At 43.6% G+C, this 27,471-nt stretch overlaps 1 protein-coding gene across 1 annotated transcript in view; it reads left to right on the forward strand.

Annotated features, from left to right (window-relative positions):
• SEMA3D (semaphorin 3D) overlaps positions 1-27,471 on the forward strand; it is a 380,678-nt gene that overhangs the window by 269,896 nt on the left and 83,311 nt on the right. Inside the window, exon 12 of the mRNA XM_086919762.1 lies at positions 23,128-23,350. Coding sequence (XP_086775888.1) covers positions 23,128-23,350 — 223 coding nt within the window. The remainder of the gene's footprint in view (positions 1-23,127; positions 23,351-27,471) is intronic.

The raw sequence follows: 27,471 nt of genomic DNA on the forward strand, positions 1-27,471 counted from the left end.
AAGACATGGCTACCTCATAGGCTCTGAACAACTGCCCAATATCATCATTGTTATAAAATTCCTTTACCACATCCTTAGGAATATACACTCTAGCTTCCCCAGGCACTGACGGTGTGCTGTCACCAGAGGGAGTAATCTCTAAGCTCTTGGCCTTTAAATCCAACTCCCTCAAAACCTTTTCATGATCCAACTGTATTTCTCTTCCTCTAGGGCCAATTTCTTACTTTGAGTTTCGCCAGCTCCATTTCATGCCTTCTGCATCTCTCTGTCATCCTGCTCCTCTGGAGACAGACTTTTGCCAGAAACAATGCTACCTGCGGGGGAAGGTGTTCTTCTTCCTCTTGGACCCAATGGCCCTTCCAGCTTTAGATCTGCATTCTCATCCCCATCCTCATTCTCAGGGGTCTTCCTTGCTTCTACCCAGGCCCTCAGCGCCTTGTAGAACTCTTCCTTCCTGGAGAGCTCAATAATGGAAACATTGAATTTCTTGCCGAAGTACTTAAGCTGCCTTACTTTATAGCTTTCCAGTTTCTCTTCTTCCCAATCAAGATCATCAGAGGCTATGGATTCTGCTCTCTCAAAAATGGAACATCCAAAAAAGAAATCTACCAAAAGTATGTGGTTGCCTTTTGGTCTGCACTCACTAGTAGTGTTCACCAATCACTGTACATGAATCACAAATGCAAGTCCAGAATCCTCACCGCTGACCACCAATGTTAGATTTGGGGGTCTCTAGTTGGCACATGTCGGAACTTTTGACAAATAGGGACCCTTGCCTCTAGTCAGGGTAGGGGGGGTCACTCCTAAAATAACCCCTGCTTCACGCTTCAACAACAAAAGTGTTGCGGAGATGAAGATGCAGCAAAGATCCAGTGCAAAGAAATAAACACGTCAAGTTCTTCCTGATGTGGCACACTTCTCGATATTGCGAGAAGTCTCGACTCGATGCATCCGCGGCGACACCCTTGTTCCGTGACGCAACGACAGCGGCTTTGGCGCCTACACTCTTCTCCGATGATGCGAGATGCTTCCGCTCGATGCAACAACTGCAGTGGCGACACACTTGTTCCAAGATGTGACGACAGCAGCTCCGATGGCAGCTCGCTTCTCCGTAGATGCGAGGCGCTTTTCTGGATGCGGTGCATTGCGACAGCTACAGCGGCGTCATCTCTGTGATGTGACGGCAGCGGCAGCGACGGCGACACGCTTCTTCAAGGTTGCAAGACTTTTCTTGCGATGCGGTGCAATGTGACAGCTACAGCAGCGTCATCTTCGTGATGCGATGGCAGCAGATGCGACGGCGACATGCTTCTTCGGGGTTGCGGGACTCTTCGTGAGATGCGGTGCAATGCGACAGCTACAGCGGCATCATCTCTGTGATGCGATGGAAGTGGCTGCAACAGCAACACCCTTCTACCTCTTGAGTCGCCTTTCCAGCTCCTTATGACACGCAGTCCCTGAGAAGGCCCAAAACAGCAGAAGGCACTTCCAAAGAACTCTTGGGGAGCTGGTGGTTGAAGTCTGTTGTCCCTGAGACTTCAGCAGGAGGCAAGCTCTTTTCTCAAGCCCTTGGAGATCCTTACAAGTTGAATAAAGCACACAAAGTCCTTTCTTCTTTCTTTGGCAGTCAGGCAGCCACTGCAGGCCCATCCCCGAAGCAGCACTTCAGCTTAGGGATAGGCTCTCCTCAGTTTCTTCAGGTTCCTCTCCTCAGCAAAGGTTTCTTCTTGTTGTCCAAAAGTGATCTAAATTCTTGGGATTAGGGTCCCAATACTTATACCCCAAAATCCTTTGTCCTCTGAGGGCAGAGCCCTTTGCCTAATCCAAACCAGTTCTGGAGCACTCTGTTTACATGACATATTCTTTCCTTTCACAGTGCAGGGCAGAAACATTAGACACCCCATAGGAGGTTAAGCCAGCATTGTGGAAGAAAGGCACAGCCCTTGAGCACTTTGTTGACATGACTCCATCTCTCCTTTCACAGTGCAGAGCAGAGACATCAGATGCACCACAGGAGGTGGAGCCAGTATTGTGGAGGGAAGTCACAGCCCTATTCAGGTCCCAGGTGCAACTCCTCCCTCCCATCTAGATGCAGATCTTTCTATTCGCCACTAGGCTGACTCACCCTGTCTCCTGGAATCCCCCAAACCTGTCACTCAAACTCCAGACAAGAAATACACAACCTAGCAGAGGTAGGCTTGGACAGTTAGACAAGAAAATTCTTAATTTCTAAAACTGGTATCTTCAAACACAGATTGTTAAAACCAACTTCGCTAAAATATGTATTTTATCACTCTGAGTTCAGGCATACTACACTCAAATTTCTACCATGTTCCCTGAGTCAGTTAGGATTATAAAATCTAATAATCTAACTGTCCATTCTGGCCTATACAGAACAGGTAGCCTTGCAAGAGTGAAAAATTCACTATTAGGACATGCCACACACACCTACCTTATACTTACAATGCACCCTGCCCTTGGGCCTACCATAGGGGTGTCTGATATGAAGAAAAGGGAAGGTTTAGGGACTGGCAAGTGGGTTCACTTGCCCAGTCAGCATGGCAGTACCAGACTGCACACAGGCTCTGAAATGGCAGGCCTTAGACACATTTTACAAGGCTTCTTCTGTGGGTGGCACAACCAGTGCTGGAAGCGCACCAGCAGCATTTGGATTTACAAGCCCTGGGCACACTCAGTGCACTGTTCTAGCGTCTGACAAGTAAACCAAATCAGCCAATCATGGAATCACTACTCCATACATCAATTTACAAGAGGGGGAACTTGCACTGTGGCACTGGACAGCAGTGGCACAGTGCCCAACGCATCTAACACCAGCAAAAGCACATGAGGCAACAGCAAAAATGGAAGGGAGATCCACGCTAAGGTGCCAGGTCTAACAGTACCCCTCCCAGGAAACTAATGACAAGACAGAAAAAAGTCAAAATGCGTCTTTTTTATCAAAAAAATATTCTTTTTTTCTAGTGGCGTTTAGGCTGAAAATTAAGACCGTCTTTATTCATAAAATGATGACGTCAATGGGAATAAACGAAAGGCTACTGTGCAATAGAACGAAATGTAATGTTAATTTACCTGTAATTGGTGACATAGAACTAATCAGAATTCTATTTTCATGTAGAGATTTTATTTTCAGCTAACACAAGAACAAAAAAAAAATCATGCGATTGGTTAAACTCATAGGGGCTTATTTACAAGCCCCTTACGCCGCCCTGTGCATCACTTTTAATATGAGGAAACTGGCGGCCTAAGACAGAGCTGTTGGCCCTCATTTATGATTTTTTGCCATAGGGCAGCGCAGCAGGCCTTCCTGCTGCGCTTCCCTACGGCAAAAGAAAAGGGCAGGAATGCGCTGTATCTATAAGATACGGCGGATTCCTGTCCTTTTCCCCTGCACCGGCGCACAATGGGCTGCCTGCGCCAACGCAGGCACCTTTGCACAATGGTGCAATGGTGCCTGCGTTGCGGGAATGATTATTTCTGTACAGGAAGGGAAACCTTTCTGTACAAAAATATTCATAAGAGGCATTTCCTCTTTCGAAAAAGGAAAAACAAGGAGAAATAAAGATATTTCTCCCCGTTGCACCTCCCTTGGAGGCGTGAGCTTTTGGCACTGCCTCAGATATACGATTTCTCATAAAACTGGGGCAGTGTCAAAAGACCATAGTTGTTGCTGGGAACGCCTCCAGCAACACTCATTGCACGCCCCTTTAACGCTGAACAATGCATTAAAGGGACTGATATTTATCAGAAAGCATTAAGCCCAAAAAAGTGGCTTAGTGCTGCCTGATAAATGTCACGCAGGTTTCTGCGCCACAGAACGTCGCAAAAAGTGACGTTCCGATGGCGCGAGGGGCCTCATAAATTAGGTCCCTTATGGATTGTCAACATATGTTTTAATTTAGAGCATTATCGAAGATAACATAAATGCAAATAGAATTGGGGGCAAAATAGAGGATGGGCTTCAAGAGGGTGAGAATACGTCCTCTGTTACTGCGATTATCGAGAGCTTGTGATCCCTATATCAAGTAACAGAGATAAACTAAGCACAGAAAAGAAATACCCGGCCATCTCAGTAACGATTTTGACCTAAATTACTTTTTAGTACTTAATCCAGAAAGCAGTCCCTGAGCTACGCATACATTATAATATTTTTCCAGCTACAAAGATGGGTTGTCCTATTTCCCCTTTTATTTTACTTTGACTTTACAATTGGAATATTTCCTTTCCATTTCTTTTTCTCCATATGCCATAATCCTCTCGACGTGTTTCGAAAATAATTTAGCCTTAGCTGTTTGATCTCTTTGAAGAAAAACTACATTATCGGTCCAAAACTCGAGCCACAAATAAATTAAAGGGATGCAAACCAAAATGAACTAAAGTGACATAAATCATTGGAAATAGAAACCACTTGTGGAGTGATTTTGTCATGTTTACTTGAAGATACATGAAAAGAAATACACGGCCTGGCATCAACATTCTGTTCGCAGAATGCCCACATGGGTTCACCAAGGCAAGATATATGTATATTCTTACAATGGCTATATTTGTGTGTAACCGCGAAAGACATTCAGGGTGCAAAACAACATTAGACAATTGTAGGGATTTAGTTTATTTTTTGGATTGTAACTGTGACTGATCATTATATGGAAATGTGTATTTCTTTTGTGGGCATAATGCAACGCCTACAATAAATCTGTTATCATGATACAAGACTCATGCATAAGGAAAACAAACTGTCTCATATCTGATATCTCATGCCAGACATTTCTGTCATCTATAATTGAAATCTTTGAGTTATGGTTTGAGTGAACAACAACGTTTATTATGTTTGCCAAGTGAACCTATTCACTTACACGTTAGAGATCAAAGACTTCAAAGAGGCAATTAGCTGCAGAAGGAAGAACACTGCAGAGCTGTCCCTCTAACTTGTTTCGGCGTTATTTTATTTCAATCGTTGATCTTCCCTGCCTGTTTTATTGTAGACCAAACCTACAATGAACTGTTTACAACGAGAAAAATACATCACTTATGAAATTAAATGGAATAGCATGGTAGGCTGTGTTTCTTGAATCCTACAATTTTCTTTTATGAGGGAATATTTGTAATGACATTTTTTGCATGGAAAAAGGGATTTGCTTTCTTTAACTAAACGTGTTTATGTTGGCCAATGGACTCTGGGAACTTTACTCCTACTAACTAGCCGTAAAGTGCTTCTACTAGCCCCTTGAAATATAGTAAAATCAAAACACATCTAGGGCCTTATTTACAAGCCCCTTGCGCCACCCATACGTCACATTTCCCGTGTTAAAAATGACACAAAAGTTGCCCAAGGGGCTTGTAAATAAGCCCCCTAATTGGGACATGAAATTTACTTAGGAGCTCCTAGCATATGGTGCTATATGTAACTACGGCCTGTAAATGAAATGCTATAAGTGGGCTGCAACATTCATTGTGCCACACACTATAGTAATACTGTAAAACATGCCTCCCAGCCTGCCCCTGCAACTTTCTCTAGCCAAAACATTCTCTTTTCGTACTCATATTTCTCCCTGAAAGTAGTCCATAAATGCCCATAGAGCAGGTTGCATGGTATTTAAAAATGTTAACATGTATATTTAAAGTTTTACATGTCCAGTCAGTGAAAAACCTACAAAGTTTTTTTTTTCTGTGGCAAAGCAGGCTCTCCCATAGGATAACTATGGATTGGATTATAATAATTTATAATTCTTAACTTCAGATTGAGGTTCTCTATAAACAAAGGTTATCATTGGTATCCTTTCCACAATTATTTCAATAGACAGTTAAAAAACTGCATGCAATCAGTTGATCATTAACAACCTAATAAATAGTATCACACATATCCCATAGCAAAATAATATATAACTCCAGTGAATATGCAATGTTTGTCACAAAAGTAAGAGAATGTGCAATATGGCCCAAGTGAAAAGCCAAGCATTACAAAGAGACATCAACAAACAAATAGATGGTGAAACAAATTTCTTGTTTGTTTATAAAAAAGAAAACTTCTGAATTTATAATAGTCCATTGGTCATAACTGCTGAATATTTTGCTTGTTATTCTTTACTACTGACTGAGTTTCAACCCTATTTCCAGATTTGAGGGTGTCTTTAGGACTTTAAAGATGAATAAAGATCTGAATGGTCATTATCCTGTGTGAAAATCAGTATGACTGGACCTAACATTGATAAGGTGAAACAATTAAGGTGCTCACCTAGGTAAAACATACAATTGTACGTGCTCAAAGTTATATGCAAATACCCTAGACATAAAATGACCCGGATTATGAGGATTTTCCACATTGCTGCAAGCTATCACAAGTATACCACTTGTCAAAATTCATGTTATAAGTAGGTGTAGGTAGCAAACTGAAAACGCAAATCTGGCCTGTAGAAGTTAATCTTCCTTCCTGGCACGTCTACACAAAGAGCAGTAACAATGATGATGACTGTGAGTAGAGGAATCCAGTGCGCTAACTTCAGTTTTGAAGCAGCTATAACCAAGATTCAAGAACTCATTACAATAGGAATGTAAAATCTAACTTAATGGTCAAGTTGTATTTTATATTACTATTTTATGAATGGAACTTTAATAAAGTTGTCATATATCTGCCAACGCCACATGTCCCTTTCTACCTGTCTACCAGTTTCCAGTGACACCTGGCTGTTAATTACTCTACTGTGGTGTTACGTGAATTGCTCCCAGACAATAGATAAAAGGCTTGGGTGTGGAGGGGTATTAGACCCGACAGCCTTAGTGTGGTCTTCCCCGAAATGTTTTGCTGCCTTGCCTGAAATTTTGCTAGATATTTGACTTCAGTTGGCCTTAGGACTGTGTGCACTTGCTAATGCTTGTGCTCAGTCCCCTAAACATGGTTTGAATGGCATACCCATAATTGGCATATTTAATTTACCTATAAGTCCTAGTAGAGTGCACTACATGTGCACAGATCTTGTAAACTAAATGATAGTGGGCCTGCAGCACTGATTGTGCCACCCACTTAAGTAGCCCGTTAAACATGTCTCAGGACTGCCTTTGCAGAGCCTGTGTGTGCAGCTTTAAACTGCCATTCCAACATGGCAAGTTAAACCTCTTGTCAGGCCCAAAACTTCCTTTTAGTACATATAATTCACCCCAGAGTAGGCCCTGGACAGCCCAAAGGGCAGGGTGCAATGCATTTAAAATGCATGACATGTACTTTTAGTTTTTACATGTCCTGGTGGTGAAAAACTCTGAAATTAATGTTTCACTATTGCAAGGACTTTATCTTCCATAGGATAACATTGGGATTGCCTTATTACATTTTATAAGAGTAATTTCCAAATGGGAAGATATCACTGTTTCATGTTTGGTGCCTTTGGAATGCTAATTTAAAATCCTACCCGGTGGTGAATTTGGATTTTAGATTACAATTCTAAAAATACCACTTTTAGAAATGCCTAATTTTCTTGCCTTACCCATTTGATGCCTGTCTCTGGTTATGTGACTGGGTGAAGTTGGCAGATCGGCTTTGTGCATTCCCCCTACACAGACACACACCATTGGAGCTTGTGTGTGACTCAGTGGGCATTCCTGACAGGATGGGAGGGAGGAGCTGGAGCCAGCCTCACTTAAAGCTGGAAATTCTGTGTCCTGTCTCCACACAAAGGACTGCCTAACCCCTGTAGTTATTCTGGAGCCACGGCCAAGTCACCCCTAAGGTAGGACATAGGTAGTCCTAAGGGCAGGGTACTGTGTAAGTTAAAGGTAGGACATGTACAATTAAGTTTTGCATGCCCTGGAAGAGACAAACACCCAAATTCATTTTTCACTACTATGAGGCCTATTCCTCTCATAGGCTAGCATTGAGAGTTCGTTAAAACATGTTTAATCTGTAATTACTAAAAAAGAGGAATGTCTGCAAGATGTTTCACATCTTTGGAATGGTAATGACTGATCTTCTTTAATGGTAAAGTTGGATTGTGCATTCTCTGCTCTCACTGCTCTATGTGACTTGCATTCTGTCTCCAAAACATATCTGGGATGGGTGACAGCTACACTTTTTTAATTTCCTCTAGTCAACCATAAACACACGAAGAGTGGGTGAGACAGGACTGTATCTGGATTCATCTACATTCTGATAGCTTGTCCTGGGCAGGAAGAGAGAGGAGGAGCTGACACACCTGAATAGGCAGTGCCCTGTGTCTTACACAAAGAGCTGATTACCTCCACCTCTTACCCCAGATAGCATGACAGACAGGACTGGCATGAATGGGGACCTATGCCATTTAAGGGCCTGCTTTGATGTCACTCCCACCTCTAAGGCACATTCGAGTATAAGTGCTGGGGCTCTGACCAACCAAGGCAATAAACTACTGGACCTGTGAAGAACACTTCCAGGAGTAAGGACTGATGTGCTAACCTGAATCATAAAGGGATTTGACGCTGAAGTTTCATTGACTGTGTGGATTGGTGCTGAAGCTTCAGCTCCACTCACAAGATCGACGACGACGTGGTGCCACCTCAACTCCTTGGTTCGAATCTTTGACGTAGACGCTTGCTCCATCCCTGGTTACTTTGTCAGCAGTCTCTGTCTGAGTTTTGTAGCTGGCCCGCACTCTATCACAGTCGGCCTGAACTTTGGATTTCCTCCAATCTAGTACAAGTAACCCTTTTGCCCTATTGACTTCTAAGCACTATTTTTGGTTTATACATTAACAATTCATCACTCCAGTTCTACGTTTTGGATTTTTGTCATTTTGGTATTGTTTTACTCAGATATATATTGTCTATATTTATACACCTGTTTGGTGTCTTTTGTGATGTTTTCATTGTGCTACTGTGTGTTTGTGTTGCACAAATACTTTACACATTGTCTCTTTAGATAAGCCTGACTGCTCTGTGCCCAGTTGCAAGAAGGTGGGCATAGATTATCTTTTAATCTGTATCTAGCTTACCCTGACTAGTATTGTGGTCCCTACGTTGATTGGGTGCACACCTCTGCCAACTAGAGACCCAATTTCTAACACTCTGTGAATGATTGAATGATGTTATGCCTATTAAAATGGAAAGGACTCTATACTCAAATACAAGACTTTTTTAAGACATCTGAAATGGCCCAGACAGCTGCATGCCAGTATAATATAGCTATATTATTGGATTATGGGGAGTTGTCACAGATTCCATTTCTGGAGCTGCACATACCTGGGAATCCTAGGGCTCGTGGGTCTATGGCACACTTGTAATCCCAACAAGGCCGGACTGGGAACCCAATGCAGTAGTGTGGCTCACTGGTTAGAGGCAGCAGACCCGAGAGCAGAGGACGGCTCGGGACCAGGGTTCGATTCCCGGCGCGGCAGGTTTCTGGACCAGGGTCAGCGGACTCGATAATTCTCTCGCTTCGGTGCCCACTCTGATCAGCGATCACACTCGGCAACTCTGGGCATTAGCTTGCCTCATCTTCACTAACGGCCCCACCAGACTGCCGGGGATGCCTGGTCTCACCCTGGAGATACCCATTAAGGGACCATCTCTCAGGGAAGCCAGGAAGGGTTTTGCAGCGGTCGAAGCGCCTTGGGACCCTACGGGTAAGTAGTGCGCTATATAAATGCCAATACATACATAATGGAGCCCTTGCAATTTTGTCGGACCAGGCCCAGTGGGTGGGTGGAGGGGGGTGAGCAAGTAGGCACTGCTGCTTTTGTTACTGGCAGATCATATTGCAGCTCCATAAACGGACCCCAGTAACAAAACCAGCCCCCGCAGTTGAAAAAACCAAGTCCACCCTTACAGCCTCCTGGGGGAACGTCCGATGCCCGCTACGGCCAGTCCGGCCCTGAATCCCAAATAGTACCTTCACTGGAGTGCTCACTCACTTCCTGATAAGGTGGGATATGGTTTCATGTATGATCCATCAGATTAATGACTTTTTAAACGTTTGTGTTTAGTGTAGGAAAGGAACACCAAGAATTCTCTCATTTTAATAGTGGCGCCTGCACTCTTTGGAATGTAAGCTTTAAGATTCCCTGTGTACCTAAAATGGGGGAAGAATGTTGGCCAATACCAGCCATTTAAACTAGTTTCCTGTGTGACTGCTCCAGATTAACGGGAAAAAAATGCAGGCAGAATAAACCTACAGCACAAGAGACTAGTATCCAGCTTCCGGTGTGTGCCCTCAGCTGAGCACAGGTTTTACATCAACCATGGAACAAGCATTTTGTTTTTAGTCTTTGTTTGTTGATATAAATGTATCGAATTAGGTTGTGACTTGCTAACAGCAACTCAGTGTCCATGTAAAAGTGTACTAGGATATTACAGACCCTTGCCTAAGAGGCATGGTGGGAATGTAACAAAACAGTCTTTTGAAATATGCATTACTGATAGAATCCTATAATGAAAATAAATGTTTGGTGCATACTGTCTTTCACCACTATCTAAATCTAGCTGCTAGAAGGATAAGCTACATTAATGCGTCACTTTTGTGTGTTTCATCTAGGAATCAAGAATCATAACAAAGCTATTACTACATGTTTTCTGGTGCAATTGTGAAATGTAATGGGGGATATACACAAGGGAGTGGCAAAGAGAGGTGTTAGCCTTCTTGGCTTAACACCTCTCTCCGCTACATCGGAAAAGCATGGCTACACCATATTCACAAGGACATGGTGCAGCCTTGCTTTTCCCCCTGCGATGGTGCTAAGTTTCACAACTTAGCACCAACACAGGCACCGTTGCACCAGAGTGCAAGGGTGTCTGCAAGCAGGGATGTTTGTTTATGTACAGGAAGGTGTCCCTTCCTCCACATAAACAAACCTAAAATGCCAGTGAATAGGGGGCAGCGTAAATATGAATGGGTGTTGCGGTGGAACGCCCACCACAACACCCACTGCACGCCCCTTTCACGCTAAACACAGCATGAAAGGGGGCCTATTTACAAGGCAGCATTAAGCCAAATTAAGTGGCTTAACGCTGCCTTGTGAATAAGGCGAGGCCCCTATCGCCACCACAACGTCACTGTTAAAAATTAACTTGAAATGTAAGCATTCTACTTCTCGGCCCTCTCTCCATGTAAGTTAGTGTTTTCTCGATTTGCATGAGTGCAGCTGTAAATCTGGCGTTGTCTTTAAAGAATCATACATGCGCGTCTTGGTGGTGGGACCAGTCAATGTGACTCACACTGGGTGCCTTTGATTTTTTGTGGATTCCTGTGAGGTGGTGATGAGCTGCTTAGAAAGGTTTCCCATTGCATCTAGGTGAGTTGGGTAAGCAATATGAATAAACCCATACTTCAAGTTGTAGTTTCATAGAGTCAGTTACCAAGTTAACTTACACTTTTAAGTAAGTTTAAACTTTGAAGTAAGTTTACTCCTCTTCGGTATTCACAAACTGCAAATTTAAAGTGACTTACACTTTTGTAGTCACTTACATTCTTGTAAGTCCAGCACTACATGGCAAACTACTGGTTCTGCAACACTCTCCCGTAGATAATAATGGAGGTAGGGACTTACAGTTCCATGGGAATTAATGTTAAATAACATAAAAATATGTAAAATAGGTAAAAAATTTAAGAAATATAATGTAATGTGAACACATACATATATATGTTTGACTGTGTGTATACGTGTGTTTGTATATATATTATTTGATTAGAAAATATTTAACCAGGCAAGATGGTGGCCGGTCGCTTGGCTGAGTGAGCCGGGCAGAAGGCTCTCCCCTTGTCGACTCGCCGGTTTTTGGTTTATTATGGCTCTTAAGGATTGAGAATCAGTCTCGGTGAGGAAACACTACAAACGCTATGCTGTGGGGGCCCCTTGTTTCTCGGAACCGACTCACCAGCTGGATCCTTTCACTGCGAGCTGGCTCCTCCGCGTACCGCTCTGGTCGAGGCTCCATGTTCTGGCTGGCTGACTCTTCATGCTTCATTATGCCTCCCAAAGCTCAGGGGAGGAATCCAGCTACTGCTACCACGGGACATGTCTCGACACCCTGGGGAGTCGGTTCTTTAAAGTCAGCAGGCGTGGAGGGGCAGTCACCAGCATCTCAACCATCGTGAGCAGGAGCTGGCGGAGACGCGGTGGGCGGCCAGTTGGCTCCTGTGGAGACAGTGACACCTGCAGCAGCAAAACCCAGACAGACCCTCCCCACTGTGTTCAGGCTAACAAGATTAAGATGCTGCAGCAGCTGAAGATTAAACGTGGTCAGCCGGCACCCGCGTCTCCAAATCTTTTGGGAACCTCTAATACGGGTAGGCGGACGCCGCTGTTTCTTTGTCTCTTCCGGGGTCAGCAGCATCGGATGGTAGTAAGGCCCCTCTTGAATGTATGAGTAAGGCTGGTCATCAGGAGATAGGGAGTAAGAGCGCTGACAATAATCTTGAAACTCCCTCTAACATTGCAGATCAGGTAGTCTGCCCAGTGGACCTTTGGGAGTAGTAATCTCAATGGTGCCCAAACTTTTTCTGGATTTCTTCCTGACAAAAAGACTGTTGAGCTGTCGGAACAAAATGAAATTATGTCAGGTGCCATGGGCCAAGCAGCCCCTCAGAGTGTTATGGCAAATTTAAATACAGATGCTAAAGACATAGAAGGGGGAGATAAATGATATTCCTTATTTGAGCATACTGGGTCATCTGAGGAGGATGCTGGCCTGGATAAAGAATGGATCAACGATAATAGCGAGCTGGGTGATTGGCGAACCAATGAAGTCAACCTCAGAAGCTTTGTTTTATGGTCCTCGTACAGTTTGTAAAGCAGTTAGAGAACAGGGGCTCCCTGTATCATGCCCTGATACAGATTAATTAGTTTAGGACTAATCGTTTTCCGCACAGAATGGTCTGGAGGGCAATTTCATCGACACGGGAGGGGGAACAGGGCTAATCCCTCCCACCTACCCCCAGGCGAGATGACACTTGCGGTAATTTACAAGACCATTATGGCCCACCGCGAAGAGACTTGGCAAGAAAGTGTGCATACTCAGGACGCGTACCGAAGGGTGCAAAACTCTGTTTGGTGAGTAGTAAAAACATGCTCTGATATTGCCTCTAAGATTGTTGAAGCGGAAGAGAGGATCTCCACTCTGGAAGACGACATGGCTATGCAGAGGGGCATCACAGACCTCATTAAAGCTCAAAGGGAGGACATGCTGTGGAAACTTACAGACCTTGAAAATAGGGCAAGGAGGAACAACTTGAGAGTCCTGGGAGTACTGAAAGGGATGGAAGGCTTCAACACCAGGCAGTTCATGGTTGATCTATTCACTGAGGCATTCCCGGAGGTAAAGCAGTGGGATTGGCAACTTGAAGTTCAGCGGGCACATCGTTTCCCGTTCAAGCAGAAACAGCGGAGTGTCCAGGCCGATGATAAGCCTTCCTAATATGTTTGAATAACTTTCTAGCCAGGGAGGTGATTTATGATCTAGCTAGGCCAGACAGGAGGTGGGCTGGGAAAGGATGTGAGTTCTTTGTTAGGCCTGATTTTTGTCCAGCTACGGTTGAGCGGAGGTGGCAGCTCTGACAGCTGATAGCACCTTTTCAGTCAAAGGGAGCCCAAGTATTTTTGCTCTTTCCTTCTCAATTGAAAATGATTTATCAGGGTCAGACCAGATTCTTTGTCTCTGAAGTTCAGGCTAAGGAGTTTTTGAACTCACTGTAGGGTTCAAAGTTATGATCTCCTATGCTTGTCTTTTTCTGAGAGCCTAAGGTTTTTCTTAGCGGGATTATTGGCCATTTAGGGAAAAGTTCAGGGGTTTATATTTTTTCTTTTTTTCTTCTCTTTCATTACTTTTTTTCTCTTCCTATGGCCTTATTCCCCGTGGCTGTCAATAGCTGGGCAATGACACCGGCGGGGATCGAGTTAAACCAGCTCTTCCATCGCAAGGACCACGGTCCTGTTGCCATTCAAGGGGAGTGTGGGGGTAAGGGGGTTTTGGGTGGGTGATGCAAGGGGGCGAAGGGTTGGGGAGATAGAGGGGGGGAGTGGGAGGGTGGAGGGGTTGGGGCACAAAAAGAAAATGCTTGAATTTACAGTATAATCGTGGCACTTTTGTTGGTATTGGTATTTTCAGCCCATGCTCATTTTTAGAAGGATGGATTCAAATTGATTTGCATATATCAGTTTGGTCAGGCTCTCTTATGAAAGCAAATGGCACAGACTAAATTGCGTTTATGTTCCTGGAACATATGTGGGTTAAATGATGGTAAGAAAGGGGCTTTGTTTTCACTAATTGCTTAGGCTCTGCAAATAGATATATTGTGTTTACAAAAAACTCATGTGCCTTGGAGCAATCGTGATTATTTGAGAATTCCAGGGTTTGATTTAATAGGATGTTCCCACCAGACTTCCATGATTAGAGGGGTCGCAATTTTATTGAGACATGGGGTCAGATCCTGTAGCAAAACTAGTCAAGACAGTGCAGGGAGATGGGTAATTACTGAATTGGTAGTCAATGGTAGACCTCTAACCGTCTGCGCAGTGTATGGCTCCAATTTAGACGACCCTGCAGTCTTACATTTCTTGAATATAGAGCTGGCACTATGGCCGCATCCTATCTGTCTGTGTGGGGATTTGAATATCAATCTGACCGCTGATTTCCATCTTGTGGGAGATCCAAGATATCTGGGTAAGACGCCTAGGGTTTTCAGGGCGCTTCAAGCTCTGGATCAAGACCATCGTTTGACTGACCTCTGGTTTTATCACAATAAAAATCAAGATGGCTTACATACCATTCTGCCCCCCATATTAAAATGGTTAGTTTGGACTAAGTTTTCTTGTCAGATCAATATGCTGAGGCTACCTCTATTTCAGCCCCCCGCCCTTTTTTCATGGGCCTAGTGTCCCAAGGGTTTGGACATTTGAAAGAAAATTATTACTAGCACAGTCTTATATAGAACATACGAGGAAATGGTTAATTGAATTTTTAAATAGTAATAGGGGGACTGCCTCTGGTGGCATAGTTTGGGATACACTTAAGGCTGCAGTTAGGGTGGAGACGAAGAGTTTTGCGGCCTTTCGACGGAGGACAATTCAAGAAAAAACTAGGGGGTATATTGAGGAGTTGAGGGCTGCAGGGGTCCAGTTAACACGCACAATTAAGGAGGGTCGGGACACAGGTCAAAGTCAGTCACTGGTGGCTAAATCTAGGCCAGGTCTGTTGGAGTTTTTTGGCCAGGACCAGGCCGCCAAGTTCTTACAGTTTCGCACAACGATGTTCGAGTTTGGGGAAAAATCTGGTAGGGTCTTGGCTGAACGACTCCAGCAGAAGAGCCTGGCCAACCGTATTACTAAGATCCAAGACCATCAAGGTCATATCCACGACACACAGGAGGGGGTCATGGGTGTCTTTCTGCAGTTTTATCATACACTGTGTTCACAGAGGAAAATACTGGCTTAGAGATAGAGTCCGAAGCTGGCTCTTTCCTTCAGGACATAAATAGTCTGCATGTTACGATCCAACAAAATGAAGCTCTTGCAGCACCCATTGAATGGGAGGAGGTTGAGTCAGCAATTAACTCGTTAGCTAATGGCAAAGCAGCAGGCCCAGACTCTATTTCTTTGGAATTTTATAGGGTGTTTCACTCTGGGATTCGGCTGGAATTTCTCTCAGTTCTTCGAGCAGCACAGGAAGGTAACATACCAGACTCATGGCGTCAAAGTGCGATTGTCCTTTTTAGGAAGAAAGATAAGCCAGAGCTGGACCCTTCCTCCTTTCACCCTATATCTCTCATAAACACAGACAGTAAAATGTATTCCAAAATTCTGTCTGCTAGACTAGCGTTGGTGATTACCCCACTGGTCTCATTACGCCAGCATGGTTTTATTCCGGGCAGGGATACGGCCGTCCATGTTTGCGGGGTCATCGCACTTTTGGACTGGGCCCAGGTTACTGAGTTTACCCTGGGAGTGATCCTGTTGGACGCCGAGAAGGCATTCGACAGGGTCGCCTGGGGGTTCCAATGGGCAGTTCTTTGTTGGAAAGACTTTAGCCTTAAGTTTATTCAGGCGGTCCAGTCGCTTTACATCGCTCCAGTGGTTACCTTAAGTGTTTCTGGTCTGGTATCAACATTATTTAGTATCAGCAGGGACACCAGGCAGGGTTGTCCCTGCTCACCCCTGCTTTTTGCTCTGTATATTGACCCTTTCTTAACCCTTTCGCTGCTGATGACGAGCTCAGCTCGTCATCACCCACGGGTGTCGTGTGCTGATGACGAGCTGAGCTCGTCATGAATAATGGCATCAAGAGTTTCCCAGCACAGGGGAAAAATCCCCACAGCAGCCATGTGGTTAACTAAGATCGAAGGCTCATTAAATATTGTGCCAGTTAAGGTCAATACTACAGAGTACAAGATGTTGGCTTTTGCCGACGACATCATAGTTTTAACTAAAGATGTTGCCTCTGCCTTTCCTGCCTTAAAGAACTTAGCAGAAAAGTATGGCTGGCTGTCTGGCTACAAGCTCAATGTCACCAAAACCCAGGTTGTTCAAACTTCAGATATGGGCTTATCTCAAGCTCCAGTTGTTCAAGTTGCAACATACCTAGTGATCAAAATTACGGCCTTAGTTGCCAATATTCCAGACTTGAACATTTTGCCGGTTATTGTATCAGTCAACTCCAAATTAGTAAGATTGAACAATTTACATCTCTTTCTCAACGGTCGGTGCAATGTTCTCAAAATGTTGGTTTTACCAAAGGTTTTGTATTTATTCAGAACCATCCCACTAGAGTTCTCAGAACGAAGCCTGGCAAGAGCAGGAATGACCTGTAATAGATTTCTCTGGGGGTATCATCGCCCTCGTAGGGCAGCTAAGTGGATGTACCTTTCGAGAGATCGGGGGGCTGGTCAATTCCGAATCTTATTTCATTATTGGTCCACACTGCTCCAACATTTGGGCATTCCTTTGCTTGGGGATAGGCCGGTGGTGTTGTCGTTCTGTAGACCTACTATTTATGAAATAGGGCTTGAAGAGGATGCAAAAGGGATCCTAATGTGGGTACTCGAATCAAGTTACTGCAAGGAGATGAATTTTAAGGTTATGGGGGCCATGTTTGCTGTTTGGTGCAAGATTCGGCATAAATGGTCGATTCCCAGTATTAATTTTTATATATCCTTCAACGCCGCTCAACTCTTGCCGGCTATCTTTCAAGATCAGATCATGTTTAGATGGCTGTCGTTAGGGTGGGAACTTTTGGGTATTTAGGTGTGGATGGGCAAATGGCCTCCTTTTCTGATTTAAAGGATGTGTTCCATCTTAATAAGCACCACTTCTTTAAATACTTGCAGATTCGAAGCTTTGTTGATAAAATGAAAGGTCAAGTTACCACTCTGTTTGATAGGATTACGCTGCTTGAAGTGATTCAGAGGAGGGCAAGAATCGTTGTATTGTATCAGCATCTAATATCTGGTCTCCCGGACGACCTTTCTTTACTGAATGCTAAGTGGGAGGCCAAGCTTGGTAAGACAGGGGTGGATGCCAGCCAGGTACCTGAGTTAGCCAGCAGTGTGCTGGTATCTGGTAGTTTACGCTCCCAAAGCTATATGGCTGTGTTCGCTCTCTATTACACGCCGGCCAAAGTTTTAAAATAGGGGGGCTGTAGGGGCCACTGCTGTCCGCGATGTGGCCTCTTAGCAGCCAATGATGTACATATGTTTTTTGGTTGTCCAAAATTGGGGGGCCTTTCTAGCGGATGTAGATCGATTTTTAAACTCTACGCTTAGTATTTCGGTTGACCTCTCACCAGAGATGGTGGTATTCGGGTGTGAAAGCAATGGTCCTCCTGTGAGATCAAGACATGCCTCTGCCTTTTTATTCATCTCTATGTCACTAGTCCGGCTCTGTATTACCCTTAAAATGGATTAACTCTGATGCTCCTACCTTCTTTAATTGGAGATCAAGGATCCTTGCCCTTTATAATTTAGAGTGGAGAAGTGTGGCTCACTGGTTAGAGGAGGCAGACCTGGAAGCAGAGGTCAGCCTGGGACCAGGGTTCAATTCCTGGCTCGGCGGGGTCTTGAGTCCTAAAATGTCCATGGACTCGACAATTCTTGCTCCGCTGCCTACTCGATTCATGGGTTCACACTCTGCGACTCTGGGCAATAGCTTGCTTAATCTCCACAATGGCCCCTCGTGGCGGGATGCCTGGCTTTCACCTTGTGGATACCCTGCTGGGGTTATCTCACAGGGGAATACCAGGACGGGTTCCCTAAGCAAGCGCTTAGAAACCGCTCGGTGATTTGCGCTATATAAATTCCTGTACATTTACATTTAGAGAGTCAGCAGTGTTTCAGTGGTGGGGTAGAATGAGGTCGTGAGATGGGACAGAAGATCTGGGCTTCGCTGGAGGAGTGGTTCAGGCAATAATAAGGACTTATATTTGGGGCTTTGGTATATTTATACCCAGTCCCATTTTATTATGTTATGCTGTTTTTGTCTCTGATTGAACTTTTTTTTCATCTCTTTAGTCTGCCCCACTGCCCAGGATTTTGGATGTTCTTCTCCAAATACGGTTTTCTTTTTGTTTTATATAATGTTTTGCCATGATTTATAAAATCTTTGTATTATGATTATTCTTCGTCAAGCAAATCTTTTTTTTAAATAAAAAAATATTTAACAACCTAGATTGAATTTTAAAATAATGCATGAATAAATATTATAAAAAATTGAAGACGCATTGATACATTATTTTTTACATGTGTAGCACTAGCCTTACTTCAAAAGTGTAAGTTACTGCACAAGTGCACTTTGTGAATACCAAAATAGAGTAAACGAACTCAAAAGTGTAAAATTGCAGTTTGTGAATTAAGCTCTAAGTATTACAACTCTTTTACTTACTGAAAAGCTGAATTCAAAGGACACAGATGCTTAAATTGGGAACTGCATGTGTTTGTCCTCTTAGCTGGCAATTGAGCATAACTAAGCTAAAAATCATAGCTGATCAAATATAACGGGAAATATATTATAGGCAAAACAATGTCAAAAGGAAGGTATTTCCAATAAAAAAGATGCTAAAATGCCAAGTCATGAATTCATACTTTGTTTCCACATAAAGGTAGCGCTATTTAAATATGTACATTATACTTATAAGTAGTGAGTAAGTAGTATCTAACAAAAAGAAGAATGTTAAAGGTAAATTGAAACTTCAGTGGATTTATGTATACTTTGTAGGGGTGAATGAGCTTAATTGAAGAGTCTACACTTCGTACGTTTTAAGAAATGCGCATCTGTAATATTCACATATAGGGGCCTTATTTATGAAGGCCTTGCGCCACCGGTGCGTCACTTTTTCCCATGTTAAAAGTGACGCACCGGCGGCGCAAGGCCTTCATAAATAAGGCCCCAGGTTTCTTGTGAATTCTCCTTAAAACTCTATTTTGCATGCTCATACCAGAACCAACAACCAAAGAAAGGTGCATTTCTGTTTAACATCGGTGGTTGTCGGTGCATGCATTTAAATGCAAAACCATCGGAGGGCGCTGCAGACTTATAAATGGGATATCTTCTATGTGCGCTTTAGGACTATGTGGAAGTAAAAGAACTTGATTTGCATACACCAACCAAACCTTTGACGTATATTTTCTTAAAGCAGCACTATTATTGCAGCTCTTATATTTTATTTTTTAATGCTAAAGAGATTTTGAACATATATTACATAAATGTATTCTAAGAAGGAGCTGAAGGGGTATGATGTCAATTCACTAAACTGACAGGGGTAGCAGAAGAGACAGCACACTCCGTATGACCTTTACTTTTTTCACTCACTCACTCCAGGCCATCCAGCTCACACAGTGCCGCCGTGTGTCAAGGCTTCTATCACAGGGTCACCCGATGAGACGCTGATATCACATGGTGTGCACACAATAAGCTGGAAACCCTTGCACGTTTCCATCTATTTGTTTAGAGGTTCTGCTCAGCCAATGCCCCTTAAGTGGATTGAAACCTCCCCAGAACATCTGCAGAAACATCACAAGATTCGTTTTTGGCGGGGTGGAGGGGGATTGTTTTTGGTGGGGTGGAGATGGTTTGTTGGGTAGAGGCAGTGAATTTAAAAGTTCCTTAATCTGTTCTCTTGCACTGATCCTCACCCTCCTCACAAGGTGAAAGAGCTTCACAAGTTGGCAGCATCAAAACTTACACATTCACACACTGTCTCTCACATAAACACACACTCACCCGCAAGCACTCACACAACATGCATTAAAAAGCCTTTTTTTACTTACCTCAGCATTTTTAATCGCACCAATAGTGAATACTAGAATTTTATTATAAAACACGTAATATTATTCACTATTAGTGTGATAAAAAATGAGAGATACAAGGAAAGTAGAGGCCCAACCAATGTCCACATAGACGAGTTGCCCCTGTGTTCCTGGCACAGATTTTGCCACCTCTAAGGTCAGGGATCGCAGAGGCAGTGTAGGGTTCGAGAGGAGCAAGCCAGGGGTCACAGTTGTAAACCCGGGAGACCCCTAAATGATGTCTATGGCTCTGCTTAAGTGTGTGCCTTCATTAGACTGATTCCACAAGAGTATAGTTCGTTGCAGTGAACTACTGCAGTGTTCCCATTATACGTACTCTGATTTGAGACACCGTGGTATTTTGGCACATATAATCCAGAGACTCAACACACTATAGCATGCATGTTGTTAGGGCGCTCTCTGTTACAGGTTGCAGGTTCTATCCCAAATGCCATAGAGTGGCGTGCTCACAATTCGAATGGTACATGGTGTATCCAGTAGTTTAGGGACAAGAGTACGACCCTCCTGTAGCGAACACGTTCTATGGGGGTGTCTGCTCAGACCTGCCTTGAACTTAGCTGATAAGTGTCTTTGCCCTTAGATGTATTTTATAAAAAAAAAAAAAACAGCGCTGCTTCCTAGTGTTCTCAAATATACAATCGTATCTTTCAGTGTGAAATTGCTTTAGGGAAATGTATACACCAGTTATTGCTTAACATGGTTAGCCTAGCCTTATACGTGGGCTAGTAGAGTCCAAGTGCTAGTGTGCGTCTACTGATACTGGGCCTTACGTTGTCGATTAGTAAACAATTGCACTTGTTTAACTTATTTGTCCTATTTTTGAGCCTGTGCTTGATTAGCGCTTAGTGTTGAACCCATGAGTGTTGAACCCATGCTTGTTTAGCTGAGTGTTGAACCCATACTTGTTTAGCTGAGTGCTGTACCCATGCTTGTTTAACTGAGTGTTGAACCTATGCTTGTGTAGCTGTGTGTTGTACCCATGCTTGTTTCGCTGAGTGCTGTACCCATGCTTGATTAGCTGAGTGTTGAACCAATGCTTGTTTAGTTGAATATTGAACCCATGCTTGTTTAGCTGAGTGTTGTACCCATGCTTGTTTAGCTGAGTGTTGTACCCATGCTTGATTAGCTGAGTGTTGAACACATGCTTGTTTAGCTGAGTGTTGAACCAATGCTTGTTTAGCTGAGTGCTGTACCCATGCTTGTTTAGCTGAGTGTTGAACCGATGCTTGTGTAGCTGTGTGTTTTACCCATGCTTGTTTCGCTGAGTGCTATACCCATGCTTGATTAGCTGAGTGTTGAACCAATGCTTGTTTAGTTGAATATTGAACCCATGCTTGTTTAGCTGAGTGTTGTACCCATGCTTGTTTCGCTGAGTGTTGAATCCATGCTTGTTTAACTGAGTGTTGTACCCATGCTTGTTTAGCTGAGTGTTGTACCCATGCTTGATTAGCTGAGTGTTGAACACATGCTTGCTTAGCTGAGTGTTGAACCAATGCTTGTTTAGCTGAGTGCTGTACCCATGCTTGTTTAGCTGAGTGTTGAACCGATGCTTGTGTAGCTGTGTGTTGTACCCATGCTTGTTTCGCTGAGTGCTGTACCCATGCTTGATTAGCTGAGTGTTGAACCAATGCTTGTTTAGTTGAATATTGAACCCATGCTTGTTTAGCTGAGTGTTGTACCCATGCTTGTTTCGCTGAGTGTTGAATCCATGCTTGTTTAACTGAGTGTTGTACCCATGCTTGTTTAGCTGAGTGTTGTACCCATGCTTGATTAGCTGAGTGTTGAACACATGCTTGCTTAGCTGAGTGTTGAACCAATGCTTGTTTAGCTGAGTGCTGTACCCATGCTTGTTTAGCTGAGTGTTGAACCGATGCTTGTGTAGCTGTGTGTGGTACCCATGCTTGTTTCGCTGAGTGTTGTACCCATGCTTGATTAGCTGAGTGTTGAACCAATGCTTGTTTAGTTGAATATTGAACCCATGCTTGTTTAGCTGAGTGTTGTACCCATGCTTGTTTTGCTGAGTGTTGAACCCATGCTTGTTTAACTGAGTGTTGTACCCATGCTTGTTTAGCTGAGTGTTGTACCCATGCTTGTTTTGCTGAGTGTTGAACCCATGCTTGTTTAACTGAGTGTTGTACCTATGCCTGTTTAGCTGAGTGTTGTACCCATGCTTGATTAGCTGAGTGTTGAACCCATGCTTGTTTAGCTGAGTGTTGAACCAATGCTTGTTTAGCTGAGTGCTGTACCCATGCTTGTTTAGCTGAGTGTTGAACCGATGCTTGTGTAGCTGTGTGTGGTACCCATGCTTGTTTCGCTGAGTGCTGTACCCATGCTTGATTAGCTGAGTGTTGAACAAATGCTTGGTTAGTTGAATTTTTAACCCATGCTTGTTTAGCTGAGTGTTGTACCCATGCTTGTTTCGCTGAGTGTTGAACCCATGCTTGTTTAGCTGAGTGTTGCACCCATGCTTGTTTAGCTGAGTGCTGTACCCATGCTTGTTTAGATGAGTGTTGTACCCGTGCTTGTTTAGCTGAGTGTTGAACCCATGCTTGTTTAGCTGAGTGTTGTACCCATGCTTGTTTAGCTGAGTATTGAACCCATGCTTGTTTCGCTGAGTGTTGAACCCATGCTTGTTTTGCGAAAGTGTAACCCATGTATGTTTTGCTGCATGTTGATTCTTCTTTTCTTCGTTGAGGAGGGAAATATATGGCCCAGAGACTATCAAGTAGGGAACCTTTTAAGTTTGTGCTGAAAACTGACATCAACTCTAGGGCAGAAAATGGTGTGACAATACTTTTACTGAACAACATTGAATAAAGATCTTATGTTCTCATTTTATATGCAACATCTCCTCTTTTCAGTGTCCAAGCAAAACCTACGACCCGCTGATTAAGTCCACCAAAGACTTTCCAGATGATGTCATTAGCTTTATCAAGCACCACCCACTGATGTACAAGTCAGTTTACCCTCGCATGGGAAGACCTGTGTTTACACGGCTGAATGTGGACTACAAGCTGACACAGATTGTGGTGGACCGTGTCATGGCAGAGGACGGCCAATATGATGTGATGTTTCTTGGAACAGGTAAAGACATAAACTCGTTTTCACTTCTAAATTCTGTAAAAAAGAAACTTACAATACATTAAAGAACCGTGTTATTAGTACAGTTCAAAGAGAAATTAATCTTTTCAGTTTGTCCATGAGCATACCCTGCACTAACAGATGGTGCTGTGCAGTGTACAGTTATGAAACCTAAGTTTGATAACACGTGTAATAGCCTTAGCAACCTTACCAATCCCACTGACCCACCTTCCCACATTCCTTCCCTTACTAACTCCACATCCCTCACTTCCCTCAAACCACAACCTCCGTTCCGTGATGGAATGTACCTCAACTCCTCTTTGTACTCTGCTCAGCTGCTTTGTAGTTACATTTACATAATACACAAATACGCACTTTTAATTACACCTTTTAATGTTATCTTGAATCTGGTATCCTATTTAGAATATGTTTTAGGTTGTCAAGCTGTTTAGGAAGAGTTTAAGGCGGTTGGGTAAAATATGAGAAGTCACTTGAAACTTGTGCAATAGATCCAAGGTGCTTGAATACAGATTCCCAGTTTCTTTTTTCATAAACTAGGTAGGCTGTTGGATTCTAGAGGAAATGCAACAAAGCTAATTGTAGATGTCCGAGGCCATACAGTCTGCATTACATTCATTCAGATCCAATAGCTATCGTGCAAATCTCACTGGTACTACTTAACTATATTTTTATAAAGATATAGGGCCTCATTTATGAGGCCGTGCGTCACTTTTACGCTGTCGGTGCGTCACTTTTTGTGACGCACCAGCAGCGTAAAAATTGTGCCTTGTTGCACCATATTTACAAAGTGACGCATCTAGGTAGATGCGTCACTTTGTAAACCCCTGCGCCACATTATACCTGCGCCAGGTATATTGTATGCAGGGGGGGGGCGTTTTGACGCACGAAAGGGTCATGGAAGTGACGCAGTGAAATCTATAAGATTTCACTGCGCCACTTCTAGGACAGAAATGCATCAATTTCTTACGCCTGCCTAATAGCAGGCATAAGACTGACGCAGGCCCTTTCCCATGGGGCTTTCCCCATGTGAAAGAACACATTGCTGGAGTTGCGTCACTTTTGTGACACACTCCAGCAATGCATCACTTTTGTGCCAGACAGATACGTCAGAAATACTGACGTATCTGTAACTCCTTGCGCCATGATGCGTCATACTGTAAATATGACGCATCATTGGTGTCGCAAGGAGAGCGCAGTGAAAAGTGATGCATCGCTGTTTTCGCGCAGCGATGCCTCACTTTTCATAAATGAGGCCCATAAGATTTTATAGGCTTTTTTATGAGAGGCTTGCGCCGCCGGAGCACCACCTTTTTTAATGCTCTGGCGGCGTAAACCTTTCAATCATATCTATGAGGTGATGAACAGCCTCTCTGCGTGGCTTTGCATGGCCTCATAGATATAGAGTAAGATAAAGCAGCACAAGTCTCTGCCTTGCCTTACTCTGCGTCAAGGAGGCGTTCCATGAGAGTTGAGGTGGGTTCTCCCATGCAGGACCCATGGATTTAAACGCTGCCCCATATTTACTTAAAGACGTAAACCTGGCCTGGAGCAGGTTCGATATTTATCGCACTTGATCAAATCCAACACCGCAGGAAGTGGAAAGTATTAGGTGCAATAAATTGCACCTATTATATGTTTTCCCTAGTAATGGTGAATAACATGCATATCTTAATGCATACGTGATCAAAATCTGAATATTTTTGTTATTATTGGGGAGCCCTCCCAGAGAATTTCAGCAGGTTTTAACCTCATGCAGTTTTCTCTGTATTACAAATAACTCCAATGGTAACTGGAATCGCTGCACATTCTGAAATTCGCTGGGCGTTTCTTGATGAATGCAGCAGGACCACTTCAGAGTCCCATAAATGTGAAGAATAGATTACAAAAATGCACGTTTGAGTCATTCAGAAGGTGATACACCATTCATCCTTATGGGAAACGTCGCTTACAACACGGTCGTTACATTGCAGTGCCATTACATCGCGGTTTTTAGAACGCAAGTCGTTACAACGACTTGCGCTGGATGGCGCTCTAGGACAAGGAATAGTATAATTTACTATCCAACACCTTCCCTACTGTATGTAGACTGGAGTTCGAATAGTAAATTATACTACTCCTAAGTCCAGCGCCCTCCAACGCAAGTCGTTGTAACGACTTGCGTTGTAAAAACCGCGATGTACTGGCATGCGATGTATTAGCATGCGTTGTAATGTCATACAACCATCCTTATTGCTTGATCATATGCGCCAGATGAAATCCACTACATTACTCATACCCTACATGGGCACACTCTCTTAAATTGTTTCAGGGAGGCTCATGTATAACATGATACTCTCTTGCATCAAGAAACATGCAGTACATGAACATATTTAAGAACATGGGTGCAAACAAAACACAGGGTCATACCGTCTGCTGCATATTTAAAGGTCTGACCACAAGATGCGGTTTTCTCTTATGACTATCCACATTTATATATAACAAACAGGAACCCAGTAATTACTCACTCCTACGTTAGAAAATGGTCACATTTGATTATGGCTCGTTTCACCTAGGATTGGCATGAGGATGCTCTCCTCTTTCCTCTGTCTGAAATTGTAGATAAAAATATAAAGACTTTTCCTAAAGCCTGCAATGCTAAACTTTGAGTATTAGTTTCCCTTAGTTTTAGATGTAAACGACAGGTTAACAATGGACGTTTCACTTATTTAACCCCTTCGCTGCGGCGGCAATTCCGCTGCAGCGCTAGTGGGGTGGGGAGGGGGGGGCCCGAGCGGCGCTCGCATGCTCGTGACGGAGCCGCTCCGTCACGAGCCGCGGTTGCGCTGTGCTCATGACGGAGCGGTTCCGTCATGGCCCCGCCCGCTTAATAGAACGCGCCGACCAGGCGCAAAATCACTGCCGCGCAGGCGCGGCGGCAGGGCCATGACGGAACCGCTCCGTCATGAGCACAGCTCAGCTGATGCTCATGACGGAGCGGCTCCGTCATGAGCATACAAGGGGTTAACTAAGATATCTGAGAACTGAGCACGAATTTTGAATATTAGAGTGAAATGGAGGAAAGGGATGACGGCCAATGATAAAGAAACCTACCATGGAAACCAGTTGCATCTATTAAACATAATTATTAGGGCCACAGAAGAATATTGGACCCTATTCACAAAGGGATTTAAAACTCGTAAAGTTTATGAGTGCACTCATGGCGGAATCTCCGCACTGAGCAGTTCAGTGCGGAGATTCCGCCCGAATTGTGTAGATTCCGCCATGATTGCACTCATAACCTTTACGAGTTGTAAATCCCTTTGTGAATCGGCCCCCTTGTCTCACCCAGTTACTCTAAAGTAATCAGCATATGTGCTCTTTAAATTGTTTGGCTGTGCACAGAGCGCCATCCTATCCAAAGTTTAGTAGGCAAGCATGGATAATTCTTGGAAACAAAATATAGAATCTCAGTGTGAAAACTGAACTCTCTCTGTACCCCAACAACGAAAATTATTCCTCAGTGGGACATAGTTCATAGTCTTTTTTGCCGATATGAGTCCTGGACCTTTTGCCGATATGAGTCCTGGAGGTATAATCTTGGCTAGATGGTTTGGGATGGGCGGGCTGTGCGTTGTACGTCTGTATTTGGGATGAAATGGCAAGAACTTGCTCCTGTTCTGGCACCACTTGTTTAGAGGATTAATAACCAAACACACACTAATTAGATACGTGCAATTTTTTATTTATTTATTTATTTTCAGAGTTTTGTATAGCGCGAACAAGATCTTTGCAGATATCAGAGCGCTTTACACAGACGGGGTACATGAGGGAACAAAGTCAAATAGGTAGATCGATAGTACACACAGTACAGAAGGGTACATGAGGGAACAAAGTCAAATAAGTAAATCAGTAGATCATACAGTACAAATAATACAATTGGGTGGCTGTAAAGCAATCAAGTGGGTGATAAGACAGCTCGTACAAATAGATAAGGGGTCAAGCAAGTAATACAGATCATCGCAGGGTGTTGATAGGGTTCGAGATAGTAGTACAGGTGAATTTAGCCATGAGGATAGCTTTTACTTCTTTTTTGAAGAGTGAAGTGGAAGAGATAAGCCTGGTTT

The sequence above is a fragment of the Lissotriton vulgaris genome, chromosome 1_1 (assembly GCF_964263255.1).
Source record: "Lissotriton vulgaris chromosome 1_1, aLisVul1.2, whole genome shotgun sequence".
Taxonomy (NCBI): domain Eukaryota; kingdom Metazoa; phylum Chordata; class Amphibia; order Caudata; family Salamandridae; genus Lissotriton; species Lissotriton vulgaris.